The sequence below is a fragment of the Agelaius tricolor genome, unplaced genomic scaffold (assembly GCF_023055355.1).
Source record: "Agelaius tricolor isolate 1412-34295 unplaced genomic scaffold, bAgeTri1.0.p SCAF_5, whole genome shotgun sequence".
Lineage (NCBI taxonomy): Eukaryota > Metazoa > Chordata > Aves > Passeriformes > Icteridae > Agelaius > Agelaius tricolor.
Window position 1 is genome coordinate 32,446,515 of NW_027269265.1, and position 20,945 is coordinate 32,467,459.

The 20,945-nt window shown below is 38.9% G+C and overlaps 2 protein-coding genes across 6 annotated transcripts in view; both read right to left on the reverse strand.

The window, feature by feature from the left end:
* The window catches only part of FSIP1 (fibrous sheath interacting protein 1), a 72,033-nt gene extending 67,130 nt beyond the window's left edge, over window positions 1–4,903 (reverse strand). For all 4 annotated transcript variants that reach the window (XM_071427052.1, XM_071427050.1, XM_071427049.1 and 1 more), the window contains exons 1-3: window positions 1,963–4,903; window positions 1,141–1,264; window positions 615–801 (exon numbers count right to left, since the gene is read on the reverse strand). In XM_071427052.1, coding sequence (XP_071283153.1) covers window positions 615–801; window positions 1,141–1,233 — 280 coding nt within the window. In that variant the 5' untranslated portion in view covers window positions 1,234–1,264; window positions 1,963–4,903. The remainder of the gene's footprint in view (window positions 1–614; window positions 802–1,140; window positions 1,265–1,962) is intronic.
* Window positions 4,904–7,042: 2,139 nt separating this feature from the next.
* The window catches only part of GPR176 (G protein-coupled receptor 176), a 32,143-nt gene continuing 18,240 nt past the window's right edge, over window positions 7,043–20,945 (reverse strand). The window contains exons 2-3 of one of the 2 annotated variants that reach the window (XM_071427054.1): window positions 9,810–10,062; window positions 7,043–8,581 (exon numbers count right to left, since the gene is read on the reverse strand). In XM_071427054.1, coding sequence (XP_071283155.1) covers window positions 7,738–8,581; window positions 9,810–10,062 — 1,097 coding nt within the window. In that variant the 3' untranslated portion in view covers window positions 7,043–7,737. Of the gene's footprint in view, window positions 8,846–9,809; window positions 10,063–20,945 lie in introns of both variants that reach the window. The other variant, XM_071427053.1, reaches the window with a different exon arrangement.

The window sequence follows — 20,945 nt, forward strand, 5'->3', positions numbered from 1 at the left end:
TCAAGATGGTATCCAAACATCTGTTTCACTCATTGGCCTTTGCATCTCTATTTGTAAACAGTTGGACACCCCAGAACATTAATCCATTACCATTTACAGAATGACAGAAGAATGCCATGAAACCCTTCTGCAAGTGCTTCAATTAAAGTTATACACTGCATACCTACATTGAAAGTACTTTATTAGTATTAACATTGTTCATTTGTTAAATACTGTAATTTATAACCACAAATTCCAGGTTTTAGGACAGGTGGACCATTATTAGGATACAATGTTTCTAACAAATGATCATGATTACTCTGAAAAGTTTGATAAAAACATCTTAATGAAAACACTTTCTAACATGATTCCATGGAACACACACACGTGAGTTTTAATTATCTTTTCAGCCAGATCACAGTTTATGGTGCCACAAGACATTTATTGTACTGTACGACAGTAATAACACATTTCTTTCAAAGGTGGATTTCAAATAGTGAAGAAAAATGAAGGTATGGATTTTGACATCTTCTTTTCCAGAATTTTGCCTATTTGCAACCTCTATTCCTTCAATCAGCAGAATTTTACCCAAACTTGGTCTAGACACAATACAAGAAAGTTTTAGTCATTCCCACCTGACAACTCGATGGGATTCCATAGACACTTGTGAAGAGAGATGGTCATGCTCTCCACTGTTGGCTGATCAGTTCTTACTTCCTGGACATCAGATTTATCTCTGTCATCACCTTTGTTTTCTGTTGGACAGCCATCTTCTAGACTTCCACTCTGGTAACCATCAGCCAAACTGATGGGTGAATCTACCTATGAAATGCAAATTATAGCCACCATGAAAACAGGGATGTTTTGGGTGAAGAAGATAAGCACAATACTCACGTGCTATCACAAAGAACAACAACAATTCTGTACAACACTGCAGAGTACTTCTTAAATAACAGAACCATTTTCAGGTCTGATGCTGATGCTAGGAAAGAGCTCTTTTACTTAGATTTCACATTGATTCTCCAGCTCATCATTCCACAGACTGTCAGATTTGGGGTTGTCAGGCTAGGGTACTAAAAAAGCAGAATACTACTTCTTTAGCATTCTACTACAAAGAATTAGGCATGGAGGTTTTAACCTGCTGAAGGAGAGAAAAATTACCTCTTGCAAACATGGTTCTGGCGTTGTTAACTCCATAGATGTATTTAAAGATCTACAATTAGGTCGAGCTAGATGTAGGCCTTGAAATTTCATCCAAGCTCCTACTTGTAATATCCACTGTTACCTAAAATTGGGGGAAAATCCAGCAAAAACAACCTTTCAAATGAACAGTTTCATAATAAAGCAATAGAAGCCCTGCAATATTTGAGATATACATGTAAGTTTCAAATGTTTTCTAGCAACTCCATATTGCAAGGTTTTTCAGTTCAGACTGGCTTGCCACTCAAGTACGTGCTTTTCTTTTTAATATACATACAAATATATATTTATATCAAGCCAATCGAAGTATTCAAACGTGCTTATTATCAAAGACACTTTAAATAGCATACATCTTACAAATAATCTCACAACAGAGGAATTATCATGGCTGTAGTTTAAACTACAGACGCACACGTTTTTTCTGAAACAACAAAACTGTGAATTCACAGGAATTCGACATCTCAGCGCATCGTGACACGTGCTGGAAATTCTGAGAGGGCTCAAATGAATACAAGTCTTTATTTCAGTATAAGGGAGGCAGGGAGAGAAGGAGGGAGGAAGGGAGAGAAGGAGGCAGGGAGGGAGGCAAGGAGGCAGGCAGGGAGAGAAGGAGGCAGGCAGGGAGGGAGGGAGGAAAGCAGGCAGGCAGGCAGGCAGGCAGGGAGAGAGGCAGGGAGGCAGGACAGCAGCGAGGAAGGCAGCGAGGCTGGCGGGAGGGAGGGAGGAAAGAAAGCAGAGAGGAAGGCAAGCAGGAAGGCAGCGAGGCAGGAGCCCCGTCCTCACCGCGGGACGGCAGCAGCGCGGGCGCCGCCGCCGTTGCCGTGACGACCAGGCCGCGAAGTCTCGCGATAGCTGCGGCTGTCCCGGAGCGGGCCCCTGGGCGGTGCGGCCGGTTCCGCTCCGGTCCCGCTCCGGTTCCCCTCTGGTTCCCCTCTGTTCCCGCTCCGCTCCCGCTCCGTTCGCGGGGATCCGGACGTGACCGAGCTCCCCCTGTGCCCTGCTGGAGCTCTGCCCTCCCCGTCCTGGTCCGAGCAGTGCCCGTGCTGGGAATTATTGGTGCTCTCTCTCTGCCAAGGCTGGGCTTCTGCACTCATTGTGTGATGCTCGCACACAAGGATAGTTGAATCGCTTTTCAATAAACCCGGTAAAACTTCAAATTGTTACTGTTGTCACTGTTTTTACGTGAACACTCGCTGTTAAAAAGGAATTCATTATTAATAAGGGGAGCGCGATTGCCTTCCTAATCCCATCCCTTTTTATCTTTCCTGCATTTAAACAAAATGTGAGGATTAATTCCCATGGTCCGATTAACTTAAAAAGCGGCAGAGACAACTCCAGGCTCCTACTGCTTCCTTTGACACCCATGTGTGTTAAAGTCAGGTTTTCATTGGCAGTCAAAATTCACAAGAAACAGTTTCCTCTGAAGAAACAAAGTGCATCTCGTTTAAATGAAGGTTTTGATTGACAAAGTTTTGTGCTGAAATAAGTCTTAGCTAGTGGTGTTATTTATTGAGGTCTGCAGTAGAGCTTTGGTTGATACTTACAGTATATTGCATTTTACTGTCACATGTGCCACTAAGAGAACCATTTTTCCTGGTATTTAGGGTAGTCACGATGCCATGTGGTTCCCAGTTAAGAACTGAAGACAGACAGAAAATGCACTAGGGCACCCTGTGTGGTTTTGCCTCCTCCCTAAGCATGCTGAGCTCTGTTACATTAAAATTTTAACATCTTCTGATTGCTAAAGTAATACCATAGTGGTGTTTGGAACCTGTGGTGCTTTCCACATGGTGCAGATCATGATCTGAAGAAAAAAAAAAAGAAAAAAAAAAGGAAAAAAAATATATATAGAAGAATGCATGTTTACATGTGCAAGTTTACATGGGCCAGTAATGACAATGAGAAAACAGTAGAATGGACAGTATTGTTCCAAACTGGCTAAATTAAAATATGGGGGTATTAGGAATTACATTCACTATGCATAATGAGTGAATGTAGCTAGGGTAACTGCAGCTAGGGTAACTGCCCCAATATTTATTGTTTTCCTACAGTATAATGCATATGCTGAACAGCTGGCAGAGTTTGTCTTGTTATCAACTTTCCTATTACAGACTGACTACAACCTCACAAGAGCCTTTGAGAGGAGACCATCTGGCTCTGGATCTGCTTACAAATGGACATAAAACTCCCTTGAAATTGGTGCAGGAATGGGCTTCTTGCTGCTGTTTGTAGAACCAGTGAAGGTTTCCAATGAGGCTGTCACACCTGAGCCTGGGTAATAATGGCTGAGCAGGGATATCTCAAACCACAGTTGATCTTATCATTGGCTATGTGTCCTGGGAGACCCAGAGATGAAGATGTTCATAGAGCTCATCTCAAATCCTGTAAATCAGGTCATAAGAGTCTTCCTCTCCAATATGGACTGAACTTCATTAATAACATTAAATATTACATCATCTCAAATATTCTTATAGGTGTCAGGTGTACTGAAGCTTGAACTAGAAAAGCAGAATCAAGGATCAACTTTCTTTTTTTGCTTTTCCAGGAACAGGTCAATTTTGTTCCAAGATAAACTACATAGTTCCTTGAAGTATAACAATTTTTTTTTTTTTAAGTTGCAATGGAAAATACTCTTTTTGTCTAGAAAGTGGACAGGAGGAAAAACACCCCAAGATGTGCTTTTCATCCTAAAAAATAGGTTATAACATGATGAAATCACATTTAGACAAGCTGTCTTGATACTCAGAACACAGTTGTCATAGTAACAGAATTTATTTATCCTTTTCTTCCTGATCCAATCAAAAAGAGATACAAACAACAGAGGACATCCAGGGAACTTGTTCCCAATTACTATTGCTTACCTTCATACTCCTATTCTGAAAAACCTTTTAATAAACAAATAGGTAGCCAAAACACTTTAATTTCATTGTCTCAAAGATGTTGGAGAAAAAAAAATCAAGATTTTTTAATAGTCATTAGTTATTTACCGTTGATTATTTTTTATATCTTTCTCTGTACTCACCTGAAGTACCTTTTATTTACCATAGGCAATATTTCTAAGGCAGACTGTAACAGTTCCAGTACTCAGGTTAGGACCACCACAGCTAATATTCACTGTATCAATTCCTCTAAAGGTTAGGGCAATAATCAGACTCCTGTCTTGCAAAGGAAAAAGTGATTATGTAAAAAAGACCCAAAAAATCCCCTTAACTCACTTCTGTGTAACTTTAATGTGATGTTATAACAAGACTTGATTTTTTTTTCAAATTGGACGGTGGAAAATATTTTGACCAGGTGAATAATTTAAACAACAATCCAAGCAACAGCAGTAATGAGTCAAAGCTGCTACTGTCTTAAAAGGAGTTTAAAATGAAATAAGTCAAATATTCCATCTTGCATAAAGAATTTTCTGAATTTTCTGATGGCAATTCTACATAGAGGCTGGTCTGTGAATTTTACAGAGATTAAACAGGTTGGTTTTTACACAGGTTGGGGTTTTTTCTATAGAAATATGTGCTTTTGTGGATATTTTCCACATGGATGAATTGCTAAAAGATGAACTAAGAACATTCTCAGGTAATTCTTGAGGTATGAAAAATCACTGTAGATAATTTATTGGGGAAGGATTTCAGTGTCTTTGGATATAATCTGCTAAAAAAAGTACAATCAAGTGTTTACAGGTATTCTTTTTGAAAAAAAGAAATATTTTTGTCTCAACAGTAAAAACCCACACAAGGAAACTACAACTCCTACTTTGACGTTTAGGTTTTCAAGATTTTCTCTATGGCATCTGTTCTTTCACTAATTTTAGAAAAACACACTCCATCAAATTACTTTTTATTGGCACTTTAAAAAAATGCATGCTGTAGTAATTCTCCACCTCTGCCACAAAAGGACCAATTTTTTTCTGGAATCTTTCATCTGTCTGATTTCAGGCAAGCTATGTCTGTCTTCTCATCTCTGTATTTAAGAAAGGCACCCGTCTGGACCCCCTGAAGACTGTTCCTCACTCCCAAACTGATAAGCTCTTGAATTAGCAAGAAATGAAATGCACTGAAACCAAAGAGGAAATGGAGAAAAACATATTTTACACAGCAATTTATACATTTTAAATACATTTTTATTAAAACATTTGCTTTTAATGACTTGTAGAAATCCACAACCTTGGAGCCATCAGAAGCTGGTGACTTCCTTCAATCACGTTGAAGGAAGAAAAGGTACATTCTGCTTTAGCAGCATTTCTTACATTTAAGATTAACTGGTTGGATTTAGTAAGTTTCTTTGAACTTGTCAAGAATCTTCACCTTGTCCTTTTAAAGTATGCTTTAAAGAAAACTACTTTCACAAACAGACAGTAATCACAGATAAAGGTTCAGCATGCAGCAAAGGGCTGAAGTACAGGAAAACCACAAGGAGCAAACAGGTATTATAAGATTGTGCTTTTCAGAAACTACCCACAGAGACAACAGTGAGTGCAAATGAAAGACTGCTTGAAACTGAACAAGAACTAAAATGTCAGGGTTGCAATAGTTTTAGGTCACCTAACAGACAGATAGAGTTTAAAGTTCACGTATATTTAGTATAAATGAGACAATATGCAGACAGGCAAGCTGCAGCACAATGCCTGAACTCTCACAGAAAGGCTGCCGAGCTGATACCAGGACTGGCATGACTCACTCACTCAGGAACTGGGCACCAGATTTGAAAGTCTTGTGTTCATACACTGTATGGTCTGCTCTGCAAGATGAGTGGAGCAGGAGGGGTGGTATCTGTATCTGTGCAGATAGAAGGAAAACTTCTCTACTTCTGGCAATATTGAGCAACAGCATTAACAAACCTTTGCCTTTTTAGGTCTGTCGTCAGCTTCTTCACCCAACAGTTCCACTGTCACTGAAACACTCAGAATCCCTCTCTGTGAGTCTCTCTCTCTGTGTGAGTGACACAGACTCAGAAACTGAGACTGTCACACTCAGAGAAAGGCCACTAGTATTTCACACCCATTTCTTTCATTTGCTTGCTTTCCCATAAGCAAACAGCAGAGTGCACCATCAGCTAAGTTTATTTCAAGGCTTATCCCTTAGTTACTTGATACACACATTACACTTTCAGGACACTTGTATATGCCCTTTATCACAGGATTCTTAGCACATACATATTTGTTTACTGGAGTCAGAATTTGTCCTGCATGGTCTCCAATCCAGTTTTTACTTAAATCTACAAGAATATATGTGGGATCTTGTCGGGTCCGGCTGTCTGTCTCTGCCCCGACACGGGTAGAGTGGTTCTTTGGTGGGCGCGATGCAAAGGACGAGTCTGGACTCTTCAGCTTTCGGTCTTCAGGTTGTTTATTATTTCTTATCTACAAAATTTTTCTGTCTGCCCAACAGAGGTCTGATCTGCAGGCAGTCACAGGCACTCTCTGACCACCCACGGGGCGGTCATGTCTTTTTATACTAAAACCTACGTATACAATATTTACCTTTATTTCCCAATGCTTTTCACCCATGTTGGCAAGTGCACCTTCACCAGAAACCAATCTCTAAGTGCCAACATCATCACAGGAGATGGAGGACAAGAAGAAGAAAGAAGAAGGACAAGACACGCCCTGATCCCTCCATCTTGTCTCCATAACCCCCCTGTACCAAAAACCTTAAAGTCTATATCTCACCCTCTAAATGTGTCTCTTTTACACCTTTTACTCTAAAGTGATTCTCTTGTCCTCAGACTCTTGTTACTTCTGTGGATGGATCAAAATCAAGCCACCAAACACTCTTGGCAACATTCCAGGGTTTTCGAGACCCCCCAAGGGTTCTCCTGGCATCTCTGGACATCGGGAACGATGTGCTGAGATCCCACAGGATCTTTATAAAAAGAGGTCTTTCTCAGGTTTAACACGCATGATGATTTGGGTATTCTTGGCTTTGTGGATGTTTTAAGCCAAAAACCAGTGGTTAGGTTTTAAAATATTTTAGATGTACAGCAGATGCTTGGTAACTAATTTGTGCAAAAAAATCCATCACGTTTTAACACTGATCAAATAAATGTGCGTAACAGAAAACAAATGCACTTAATAGTCCATCCTACTTCATTCATGAAATGTGCAAAATCTTGCTGTGTCTATTTGTGGGAGAGTAGGACTTACCATGCTGCATGTCTTCTGCTCTCTACAGCATTTCCTGTAAAGTTACTTTGATGCCCAGTCCATTTTAATACAACATAACATTTCCCAGAAAACCAACTGCTGCATTTCCATAATTCAGCCATTAAAATAGTTCCCAAATTCATATGTACTTTTGAAAGTTAATAACAAGGTATCATTGTAGGGATTTCAGAGATCAAACTACAAATTTCCATATATATTTGATATATTATTTTCATTAAGTATTTCATATTAATAAGGAACACTTGTATATATATGTTTTTCTTTTGTTTGTTCATTTAACTTATATTTGGCAAAAAAAAATCAGGCTGTAATAAATTTCAACATAATAAAGATCCATGGGATCAAAAATGTAATACAAATTGACATTCCTCTGTCACTTAAAGCTCCTGCTCTTACTAAGAATCCACTTTGGGAAAAATACTGACTTTATTGTTTCTGCTGACTTTTCTTTCTGCTTTACACTTAGGCTGTTTTGTCTGGATTAGCTCTTCAGGGGTATTCCCCAAAGGAGGCAGGAGTCGTTTCTTATTGTTCCTGTTTTCTGAGAGCCACTGTGGAGGCAGCTCAAAGGGTCCAAAACCAAACTGCATGGAATACTTGTCATTTACTGCATCAGCTTCTGTGGGCACAGCTGGGGCCACCTGAGCTTCAGAGTCTGAAATCATCTGTGGTACAAACCTGTGAACCAAAGTCTGTCTGAGCTCCAAACTGGTGATAGGAATTTCTTTCCTTTGAAAGTCACCAGAGCCAATGGATTTGGTCTCATTCTCCTCATCTTCCATTGGCTTGAAGATTTGTTGTTGCCCAATATGAAACATCTCCAGAAGCTGGCTTCCTGAATGGACACTGGGCTCCAGATTATCATCTGCAATACCACCCGAGCTGACAATGTTTCTCCTGCTGAACCTTCGGTGCAGCTGCACTATTGTCCCCACTAAGCACTTCCGTACCGATCTGTTAACAGTTAAAAATAACAAAGGGTTGGCCAGCAAAGAGACCTTGGGCAACCAAATAGCAGTGAGGAGCAAGAAGACTGAAATATCTGAAATATTGAGTATGGTGCGGTAAATCACCAGAGTCACGTAGGGGACACTGCAGAGGATAAATATCATAACCATAGAAAGCAGCATGAGGTGGAGCTCAGCTTCTCGCTGGGAGGCATATGGGATAGAAACTGTATTCTGAGGGGTCCTTAATGCAGCTATGATGACTTTTTTCTTCTGGCTGGCACTCAACGCTCTGCGAATGAGAATCATAAAGAGAAATACCACAGCCACTGGCACAATCACAGTGGTGATATTATAGATGATGACATATATCAGGTGGCCAAGGGAGTAGCTCCAAGATTCAGAGCAAGTGGACATGGCATAAATATCAGACACATTGGTCACAGCAAATACTGGAATGCTGGCCACTATTGCATGGGCCCAGATATAGATAACCAGGTCTCGGGATTTTGCATCAGATATTTTTCTTTCCAGAGGATATAAAACAGAGTAGTATCTGTCAAACAAAAAAAAAAATTATAATTATTTTCATGGCCATACTGCTTATGAGAAACCTCTCCGCCACCTGAGCATAACGGTGGTCCAAATTCCTAACTGGGTTGCACACTGACTACCTGTTTATGAAAAGGAAAAGGAAAAAAAAAAACAAAACAAAACCACCCACCAAAAAAAACCCCCAAAGGTCTGCCTTTACAGGTCTGTCTGTAGAAAAAAAACAACCTGACTATGACTATTTAAATGTCAAGATCACATTTTTGGTGGTGAAAATTTCTTTCAATACATCACTTTGGCTGATGCATATGAATATTATTTTGAAAATTTCAGCATTAACTCACTTGTAAACTAGACAGTACGTTGCACACCCTCAAAATTTCAAAAGACATTATGGATGCATGTGTCACATTCAAAGGCCAGACTCATAGTTTTAGAAGTTGCTTTATAACATATTTTTTCTGAATATTTGGAAAAAGCTGTTGGTCACAAATTATGTGTTATTACATTACATGTATTAACATGTAATTTGTGTACATGTTATTAAATTACATGCAATTACATTACATCTATTGGAAGTACAATGACGTTTTCATTTGCACAAGCTGTGGTTGGCAAGCCCTGAGCAAAAGCATTGCTGAACACTGAACATTCTGTGTGCATTTAAAAAAAAAAAGTGCATCTCTGACATGCACTTCAAATTTCAGACATTGATTGTTTGCTTACTACTGGAGTACTGCTGTGGACTTTTAAGCTCACAGAGTTTTCATGACAGACCTAACTTTTCACACTTATCAATATAAGCAGTAGGAGTTTGTGCTTTTTGTGAGGCAGATCACAAGTTTTCAACTAATACGCTGTTGCAGTTGCAACATTGGTGTGCATTACATACAGTAAATTACATTTACCAAGACAAAGGGAGAAAGGAGAAAGAAAAATCCAGGATCATGGCAAATTTTCCCCATTACCTGTCAAGAGCAATGGCTGGAAAACTAAGGATGGTCACCGAGCAGAAGACTTTGTGCAGAAACTTGGCAATCCTGCAGAAGAGCATCGTATAGATCCACCAGCAGCAGTGTGGACTGGCACTAAGGGCAATGTCAAAAGGCACACAGACTAGGCTGGCACAGATCCCCGAGCAGGCCAAATTCTTAATGAAGCGGTTTGTTACCGATTTCAGCAGCGATGTTCTGCACGTGGACCACAGCACCATGATGTTACCTGTGAGTAGAGACAGGAGGCATAAAAAAAGGAAAACAGACAAACAAACAACCAACCCCAGGCCCCAGTAACAATAATCTTAACAGATTTGAATTTTACCTAGTACTACAAATGGAAATAATTGTTTGGAGTTTGCAGGTATCACTGATTTGGATCATGATGCTGCTCAAATTAGAAAGTCTGTAAGGGCTAGTGGCTTCATGAATCAGAGAGCTGAAAACATATTACACCCCAGCTATCCCCTCCCAGCTTCTGGTAATGAATGGATTAGGGCATTTCAGAGGCAAATGCCTAAGAAAACTATCTAAACCATATTTTTAGATACTTGTGTTGATTCCTATATTTCTGAGTATTCAAATACAGAAACTGGCTAAAGTGTTCATATTTTAATAAATAGTACAGAATTCTTTTTTAAATATAAAAATTTACACTATTAAAAATTCACATATTACAAATTTACACTAAGTAAATACAGATACAATTAAAATATAAATATAAGTATGTATTTTTAATCTGTTTGTAAGTGGATTACAACAGCTTGCTTTTCTTTTCATTGACCACTTCAATGGCACAGACAGGCCTGTGTAAAACCACATCCAGAAGAAATCTACCTTCCCCCCACTCCCCCAAGATATTCTCTATGTACATAACAGCAAAACAAATAGGACAAGCAGAACAGAAAAAAAAAAACGACTTGCTGCACATAACTTCACAGAAGTACAGACAGAATACAACCTGCTGATTCAGATATTCAAGCTCTACACATTTGTTTCAAATAGGGTGGGTGGACAGCAGTGAAGCAGAAGTTCAGGGAAAAAAAAGCAGGATTAGCCATGACAGTATTTTTCCCTTATCAATGCATTCCATCCAAATCTCAGAAAGAAATATCAGAGGTTCTCCACAAATTTCCCTGATTCTATCTTACACAGCAACAGCACAAAAGTAAATTAAGTGATCTGTTCTTACAGCATGGGCCCCTTCTAATGCATATCAGATACCATAAAACTCAAAGGATTTTCTCTCTCCTTTAAAAATCTGTCTTTAGAAAGATCACAGAATCATAGAATAGTTTGGGTTGGAAGAGACCTGAAAGTTCATCTTGTTCCAATCCCCCTGCCATGGGCAGGGACAACTTCCACTAGACTAGGTTGCTCAAAGTCCTATTTAACCTGGCCTTGTCCAGGGATGGGACCTCCACAATGTCTGTGGGGAACCTGTTCCAGTACCTTACCCCCCTCACAGTAAAGAATTTCTTGCTAATATCTAATCTAAACCTGCCCTCTTTCAGCTTAAAGTCATTTCCCCATGTCCTATCACTACATGCCCTTGTAAAAAATCCCTTTCCAGCCAGCTCTCCTGTAGCCCCCTTGAAGTACTGGAAGGCTGCAGTGAGGTCTCCCTGGAGCCTTTTCTTCTCCAGGCTTAACAACCCAACTACTTCAGCCTGCCTAGATCAAGTGCTTCAGCCCTCTGCTCTATGGAGGCAAGGATCTCTGCTAGCACAGCTGAGTGAGTGGGGCACACTCCTGTAATATCATCATGTAACCTGGTCCCAGCTTTCCAGCCCTGACTTCACAGACATTCTTTTTCTCCTTTATGTTGTTTCTCCCAAAGCTGTACTGTGCAGTACCACTAGATCAAAGCATAGCTACCAGCATACAAATACTGCTCGACAAGACAACTCCATTTATTCTCCGCAGCTGGACAGCGTGCAGAGTTTAGCTTCCCACCTCCAAGTTAAACTGTTCTTACTGCAGACCATATCAACAGCCACATTGTGGATACTCTGTATTGTTGACACTTACCAGTTCTTTTGAGTTGAAGTGTAATTGATTTATGTGGCAGATTTGTTAGCATTTTTGTAGGTTACCTACAAATAGACATAATGAGAGAAAACAGCATCTTAAGCTGCTGATTGAGATACGAAAAAGCAGCTGCAGTCCCCCAAAACTTCTCTCTGTTGACCTTACCATTCTTTGTCTTGATTTCTCCTCCAATCAATAAAAACCCCCAAGCTTTTATGTGGCAAGTAGAGTATTCCAATGGCTGTCCATGTAAAATACCAGCAAGACCATATTCTTGTTCACATGGCCAATGTGTACACCAAGTGGCAAGTTCCAAGAATTAGCAAAAAGTCTACTTCTGGTTCTTGATAAAATAGCACTGTTTCAACTGAAGCATGCAATATGAACTTTAAAATCTACCTCACACACCTCCTATTTCAGTCTGCAGTACCTGAATGTCATTTGGGATTCAATTTTCTATATATTGTGTCATGTGTCTTATCCAAATTCATTTTGATACTGACAAAATATTGAGTTACATCTCTACTACCTGATGTATTTTGAAGAAAGAAATCATCACCTGGTTTTGGCAGGTGCTTTGGGCTCAACAATGTATTTCTCAGGCACTATTTAATCAGTTGTATTTAAAGCTTTCTAAGTTGCTAGGAGATACTCAGTCAATCAAACCACTTGCTTTCAAAAATATCTCCAACTCTCCAGCTATTAGAAAGTACTTCTAACAGTAATAATATATTTTTACAATGCCCTGGAGAGGGGAGAAAACAGGCTTTTTTGTGTTTTTGTTTGTTTGTTTAAAATGAATTTAGATCTTTCATCTAGTTTCAATTGCATAGATTTTATAACATTAATTCCCAAGCAAGTTTCACCTTCATTAGAATTAATATAAATGAAGAATGGAAAACTAAAAGAATTCAGAAATGTTTTCATTAATACTTCAGAAGCCTCAAGAGAACTACTAAGCTTCTCTTCAGGGTCCTGCAGAAGAGCTTCACGTAAGACTCCGTATTATGAGCTGTTGAATTACTTCTGCAAATTATGTCAAATTGTCATTTATACATCAGAGAGTCACAAGGAAATGAAATTAGCTCTGTTCTGACTGATCCTAAATGGGAAAAATGAAGTGTAAAAATTTATTGGTTCAAAGACGAGGAGGAACTCTTTAAGCAGATAAAATAAAATCAGAGCCTGAAAGGCAAAAAAGGATAAGCAGACAGAAGTGTCCACTAGGGACACTGGAAAATTAGCCAGGGAATATCCCTCAGGCAAACATTATTTTTTCATTTGCAACTATGATTTATCTATTAATAACCTGCTGTAATGAACAGATCAGCCTTAGTATAGACTGGTAGATCTTTGTGCTGATGCCTTCAAATCAAGTATTTCCCTTCATACATCCCAAAGCAGAGGAAGAATTACACCAGAAACTTTGCGTGGCATGAAATATAAGAAGTTTGGAACAAAACTACAAACATTTCCCATTTCATTGTTCCTCAGTTTTCCCCAGCAACTTCTTTCCATGGAGGAGGATAACACTGCTCCAGGCAACAAGGCAATTCAATAAACAATTGTGCTCTGAATACCAATTGTGCTCTGAATCTCTCCACAATGTCTAGAGACTCTTTTCCACTCTCCATGTATTAGTCATTCACTGATGAACCTGGGAAAAATTTATTCTCTTTAGGTTACGACTATACTGGAGTGTTGCACATCCTCAGAGTGGGCAAAGCTGTCATTTTCTACCATAGGTTAGTTTTTGAAGGGTTTCTGCTGGATAACTGATCTAGAGCAACATAATCTTGGATCCAAACTTCCCATGGGGTTTTTACTGGTTAGCTGAGAAGCACCCAAGAAAAATGGGAGTGAACAAACAGCTGGAAAATGCAGCATCTTGCAATTTTCTATAAGTCAATACTGTTAGGAACACGAGATAAACAATCACATGTCACAAAGCATATCCCATACTGCCAGGTTCCACCACTAATGCAGAAAGATGAAGTGTTTTTAGTTTAAAAAGGAAAAGCATATATTTGGTCTTCTCAGAGAGAGAGCCATGTCTACAAAAAACCCTTATGACACCCGACATTATTTGACAACCTCCTCAGTACACAGACTGACTGAGCAGGACAGAAGAATCAAGCTTAGAATAGAATAGCTGAAGCTGGGAGGGGCCCAGTGAGGTTCACTGACTCCCTCAAGACTACCTACAACTAAACCCTCTGACTGAGAGCATCACGCAGAGACTCGCTGAACCCTGACAGGGTTGGTGCTGTGACCACTTCTCTGGGGAGCCTGTTCCAGTGACCAATCACCCTCTCTCAGTGAAGAACCTCTTCCTAATGCCTCATCTGAGCTTCCCCTGATTGATTCCAGCTTGATTCCATTTCCTCATGTCCCATTTCTGGTCACCAGAGAAAGGATATCACCACCTCCCATTCTGCTGCCCCCCTTGAGGAAGGTGCAGGCTGAAATGGGGTCGCCCCCCTGCCTTCTCTCCTCCAAGCTCACCAAGTGTCCTCAGCTGCTCCCTGTAAGTAGCTCATCTGTGCCTTTGACCAATGGCCCAAGTAAAAAAGAAATGTGAAATATTAAAGGTAATCACTGCATGAGAAGCAGCTCTTTTCACATTAGAAACATGTTTAAAGCCTTCCAAGTCAGTTAATTTTATCCTGTTATTAGTTATCACAACTATCAACATTCAATAAATCTCCATGTACTACATACTAACTCTATTGTATGAGATTGAAAAGATGATGGTTTCCAGTCATTCCCTACTTCTTTTTTTAATTGAGAAACATCACAGATAAGCAGCTACATTGTACATTAAATTGCACAGAAGTACACTGAGAAAGTAAATAGGGTGGTTCACCGCAGCATGCCGCCCCAAAGTCCTTCTAGCCTTTATTGTGGTTCAAGTTCACTGAATCTACAAACAGTAACATTTTCTGACCATGAAATTTTATCAGAGTACATTAGTCTGATTCAGAGAAGCAAAAATTACTTTTGCCCCTCTTCCAATTTGTACTCCTTGAATTTCACTGCCAGATGCAGGCATCAACAGCTGAGATAGTCCTGAAGTACTAGCTTTTAGCACTACTTCAAATAATGTGAAAGAGTCATAAAAATACCTTTAACAAGCAGAAGTAAGATCACCATAGAAACCAGAGGCAGTTATTTGAAGAAATGCATTTGCCATACAGTCTAAAAAAATAAATAAATGAATACTGCTCTTTGTCGACTAATTCATGGAACTCAATCCATTAGCTGGGTATGACATCCATCGTACATTTTTGTTAACTTTAATCAGCACACAACTGAATCAAAACATAGTCCACTCTCCAGCATAATCCTCCTCCTCACAACCTGACATTCTCTGCTTGCTCACTTCCCTCCAGAGCAGGGTTCCAGGAATCCAGCCATCCTTCCTAGAAGAGAGCCTCTGTGTACCCCACCCACGCTCCCTGCATTGTCACAGGGAAGGAGCTGGCAGCCTTCTTTATGAAAAACAAATCAGGAAGCCACAAAAAAGGTTAGCAACAAGGCTTTAGCCATTAAAATCATTCATTAAAAACTAACTGAAAAAGTCACAGTTTCTGTGAACATGATGAATGGGAAAAATTCTGGTGTTGAAACACCAGAGTGACTAAATTCCCAACTCTCCAATACTATTTATTATTGTTTTTCAAAGTATTTTGAGGAAGTATTTTGAGTATTTTGAGTTTTTCAAAGTATTTTGAGTATTTTGTTTTTCACAGACCTTTCTCTGACAAACCACACTCCAAAAAAGTGGTTAATTGGAAACATTTTTGGCATTCATGATAGGTAGCTATCAAACACTCTTCTTATTAATATGTATATTTACCTATTCATTTCCAGAAAGTATATGGGTCTATCAGGATACATTTTGGCTTACACAGCTTGAAGAAATGTGTAAATTTATCACAGAATTACAGAATGGTTGAGGCTGGAAGGGACCTCTGAAGATCATGTTGGCCAAACCCTGCTCAAGCATGGATAAATTCTTGCAATTCTTTGTAAGTCTTTATAAGTCTTTTTATATTAGTTTGAAGAAGTGTAGCCATGAGACTGATGGAATAACTTTTATAGATTAAAGAAGACCATAAAACTAAAACAAAAAGTAAACCTCCTGAAACCAAATCCAACCTTTTCTAACATTTTTGCTACAAACTTCAAAATTTGGTGTTAAAATAACAATTGCAGTCCAGTTAAAAATAGTGGGAAAGTATTTGTCATTTTAGTATATTTCTTTCAATTTCAGTTTGTGCATATGTGCAACCAAATGTTTTATATCCAAAATGAAGCGTCTGCTGCAAATGAACTACCTTGGAACAAGGTTTGCTGGATGCCAAACCTTCTTTTCTCTTCATAAAACAGATGAACTCCCTAATTTTAAGATGTTTCTCACTCCTATTCTTAGAATTCTCATTCACACATACCTACTTTCATCCTAACTATTGATTCAGAAGTATAATTATGTAAGAGACTTATCAAGTCCAATGAACTACACAAAGCAGGAATTTGCCCAGCATGGGGTAGTTCCCTGCAGAGTGTTTCAGCATTGATTTAATATATACTGGAAGCCCTTTCATTTAAAGTCTGATACTTGTCTATGTGGTTTCTGTTCCCAGCAATATATAGTTACCAGGTTTTATGGAAGGAGCTAGTTCATAGCAGCTTAGTCTCAGAAAGTGAACAAAGATTTCCTTGCAGGAACAGGTATGTTACTGGTTTTTGTTGCAGCACCACTTAGAATTCTCCAAGGCCACAACCTGCCTACATAATCCATGGGCAGCTGCTATTCTGACTTTCTCTGAAGGTAGAGCAAAAATAGAAAACATATATGAGGAAATTTTAAATTATACTTACAGCAAACATAACTTATATGATATGGTTTTTAATGTCAAATAACTTGTAAATTTACCACTAATGTATTTCCATCGTGACTTTTTTCTTACTGTTGTCCTTAGTATTTGATATGTTTATTGTCTGTAGGGAGATTCTAAAGTAACTGCATCCTGCTAATGGTCTTGTATTCCCACTTGTATTTCTTTCAGATATGCTTATTTGAAAGAAGGTAAAAAAGCATTGCACTGGTAATCTTCCAGTTCTTCATAGCCCCTGCCACTTTTTCCTACCTCACCTTTTGTATTTGCTATCCCACTAAATGGAAAGAATTTCTAGACAGGAACAATAATTTTCTCCCTTTTGATAAACTATGGTCCTTCAACAGCCATCAAGACCATTTCAGCCCATCAAGAAAACAACCAAACCTCCAAAACTACTTATTTTGCTTAAGTACACTTGTCTTGCCTGAATTCCTGGCCTGTATTTTAAAACCAATCTCCTCAAATAATCTGAAACTCTTCAAGACCTTGGAAAAAAAAAATTTAGAGAATATTGCATCTGCAACTTCAGAACCATGGATTGTTCCCATGTCAGGAAAATATGGCAGCAAAGTGTAGCTTTCAAACCTAAACTAGGAAATTGAAAAACTGAAAAAGAGTGTCAAGATGTACTGTCCTAACAATAACAGGAATATAAAGTCTTTTCAAAGTTAGCAACTTTTTAAATTACAGTGCCTTAGGGACCAGCCTTAGTACAAAAATGTAACCAAGTTTTTTAAACCAAGGATTTTACATGATCTCCACAAGATTTCCCCATGACGTAGGGAGCAATTTTTTGACCAATTGTACAGAGAAAGGAAGTACAAGGAACAGATATAGAAGAGATAAAAATATTGGATGCCCACATCATCAACATATGTGAAATCATTAGCAGAAGTCTGGGATCCTGAATCTCCTTTGCCAACAAAGGATCATATCTAGTGAAACCCCTGGCCAGTTTACACAAGGCTTCATGCCTCAGAGAGCCAATCTGATATTGCCAGTGAAACACCACAAGGCTTGGAATGCAGGGGAAGCCAGTAATCTTCCTGAATGGACAATCTGTCTGTTCTTCAGCATCCTTGGCACAAGAGGAATAGCCATTGTCCCTTTGTTCTATAAAGCAATCAAAAAAGGGCTGGTTTGAACCTGTATTGTCATGAGAGGACTGTGTCAAGCAGCAGGGTGGTTTACTTGAGCAACCCTGACCACTGAATCTACCTGGAAATAGCAGCCTTAACACAGGAAACAAGCAAGTTGTAGGATTTGAGTTGTAGGATTTGTTTTTAAATAACTCTTAACTGCCTCTTTGTACCTTTGTTTGCAGAGAGGCTGCGGTCGCTTTTGTTGGTTACCCCCTTATGTAAGTGCAGACATGGCTCTTCAAATGCACCTTTCTGTCTGGCTTCCCACAAGCACCTGCAGTTCACAGGCAGGTATGTTAGTGCCATTAAGGATGTAAAGTCACAAAGCTGTGACTTCTCACATCACAGATGCTTCATTAAAAAGCCAGCCCTAGTCCCTAACAAGGTTCTTTTAGGAAGAACCTGCGGGACCCCTGGCATTTCTGTGTGACATGCCAAGGGCAGGTCCAGGAGGAGCCTGACAGCTTTGCACTTGGGAGGCTGGGAAAAAAATTGTGGTTTAGAGCAACTCCAGCATTTGGCCTGGGCTGTAAGCTGCTCCACCATCAACAGCTGACAGGAGCAACTTCCCACCTTCCACACTCAACCTGATGACCTCCTGTGCTGTTCAGAACCTTATTCTCTCCTGCCTTCACCCTCATATCCACCCTTACACAAAATGCTGCCAGACCAGAATGCAATGCCAATACAGTCCAACAGTATCATGCTTATGCAAAATTATTTCTTCTGCATCCAGTCCTTTTCTATTTGTTCACTTAAGATTTCCAGACAAAACTTATAAAAGAAATTAGTAGCTGTGCTATATTGCAGTATAGTGGATATGTGAGATCTATGCAGCCTATACAACCAACTGGACAATTTTAATTTTACTAAATTACTGGGTAGCTGTTTTTCTCTGGCTTGCTTATTGAGGAAAAAATGAGATATATATGAATTTTTAAATGAATGCCACTTAACAGAGAGCAAAATTTTAAAAGCCTGTAGTAATTACTAGTAGCTGGAAGACAGACTTTATCCTTTTTTTTTTTAGAAAATTGAGGCTATCTTGCACTCTTGATTAAAAGAGTGTTACATTAGCACCAATTTTCATCCTCCATTACAGCTGAAATGAAGGAGTTTGTAGCTGAATGATACCACACCAACAGCTATTTTATAGAGCAGAAATTATTTCTGGACCTACCCCACAGTCCTGTGACTTTTTTTTGCTCTATACAACCAAGAAAGAGCTGACATCATTCCTGCATTAGTTTGCTAGTGCTTTCCTTTCTCCAAGTGCCAGTTTAATAGAAATAAAATTTTATTTTTTATATAGTTTTGCTATGCAACCATTCACCAGGTCACCAGCTGGGCATATTTGCTCTTCATTTTTCAAACACAGATGTCTTCAGACAGGAATTACATATGCCTAATACATCCTGTGCAGTGGGATTCATTTACATTATATTTAGAAACAAGCTTTTTTCCCTCCCTGCCAGCTGACTGTAATGAATGGTTCTTTCCACTCCTCCCAGCCCTGTAAATGTACTGAAGTAATACTCACTCGGAATAAGAAAGTAGATCTGGGGACTCTGACACACATCTGAGAAACCAGGAGTTATTAAAAAAAATCACTATGATCCTATATCAATATATTATTAAAAATCACATGGAAAAATATTCTGTTTAGTTATCAAAGTGTGGCATTTCTCTGAAGAAATACGAATTTATGGAACCAAATCAGATTTATCCCATCTATCAAAGAGAAGTGCTCCCATGGAATAACTCTGGGCAGGCAAGGTGCTTCACTGTTAAGATGATGGTGGCATTTCTGGCCTGACAGAATGCAAGTGGGGTTTGGTTTGATTTGGTTTGGTGTTTTCTTAAAATATATAGAGGCCTGAAGTATAATTTTATATTTTCTTGATCAAGCATTTCACTTAAAGAATCAGTTGTTGACAGAGACTCTTCCCAGATTTCTTTTCCCTTATTGTTTTACAGTCTCCCACAGAACTCAACTATTGGACTTCTGTATTGTCCCCTCCTAATCTGCTTTCTTTTACTTTTTATAACTGAGTTCCCTTTTCTTAGCTCAAAATCCTCCCAGTAAGACACAGTTCACAGGTCCATTCTGTGTAAGACAGCACTGCTAAACCCAGAATAACACTGGGCTTAGTGAAATGGACCTCAGCTTTTCACTCTTCAAATGCCTTCACAGGAAACACTGGAAAAAATAGTATTAGTACTTAACACTTCCATTCAATTAAAAAAGACAGGAATACAGCTCCTTAGGACTGATGACTTAGAATCCAGACCAACATGCAAGTGCCCAGGATTGACTGTAGTAAATGGAGCCAGATTAAGATACAAAAACTGGAGAAACATTGAAATTTTTCTTTACCTTAAGACTATGATTTTTTTTTAAATTCTAGGTCTGGACACCGTGTAGCAGTGAAATAGTTCTGATAGTAAGATAAGCTGTAAAACTGCCTAACAGTCACCCCAAATACACCCCTGATGTATTTGATGATGAAAGAGCTTTTAACTTTTCTTTAACCTTCCAATAATCCAGATGACTGCAATACTGGCAAAGGAAGAGAACATGGTCATTTTATGTTTTAAATCTGCTTTTCTTCCCTAGTGTTAGAAATACAAGTAGACATCCATATTTGAACTTCATAAATTGCTGGACACAGCAGAAGATCATGTACCCTGAAACCTCCCATAACATTGCCAGTACTTTGCTGTATGTTACATTGCACTAGTGCAGCAGTGCATGACTTATCATGTACTGATAACACAAACTCCCTCACCAATCATCTGTATGCAGAATATAATTTTAAACTTGTGTTTTGCTGATAGATGCAGCTGAACAGAATCTCTTTGCTGGCAAATGGAATTTTTGGGCCTCTTAGCATATTAAAATCAAACTGATTTCAATATGAAAAAATTATAAAAAGCTGGAACAATATAACATAAATTTAGTTTCTAGCTTTATTTTCTGAAACTAAAAAAATATTTCATTGTCTTCATATATATATATATACATATATATA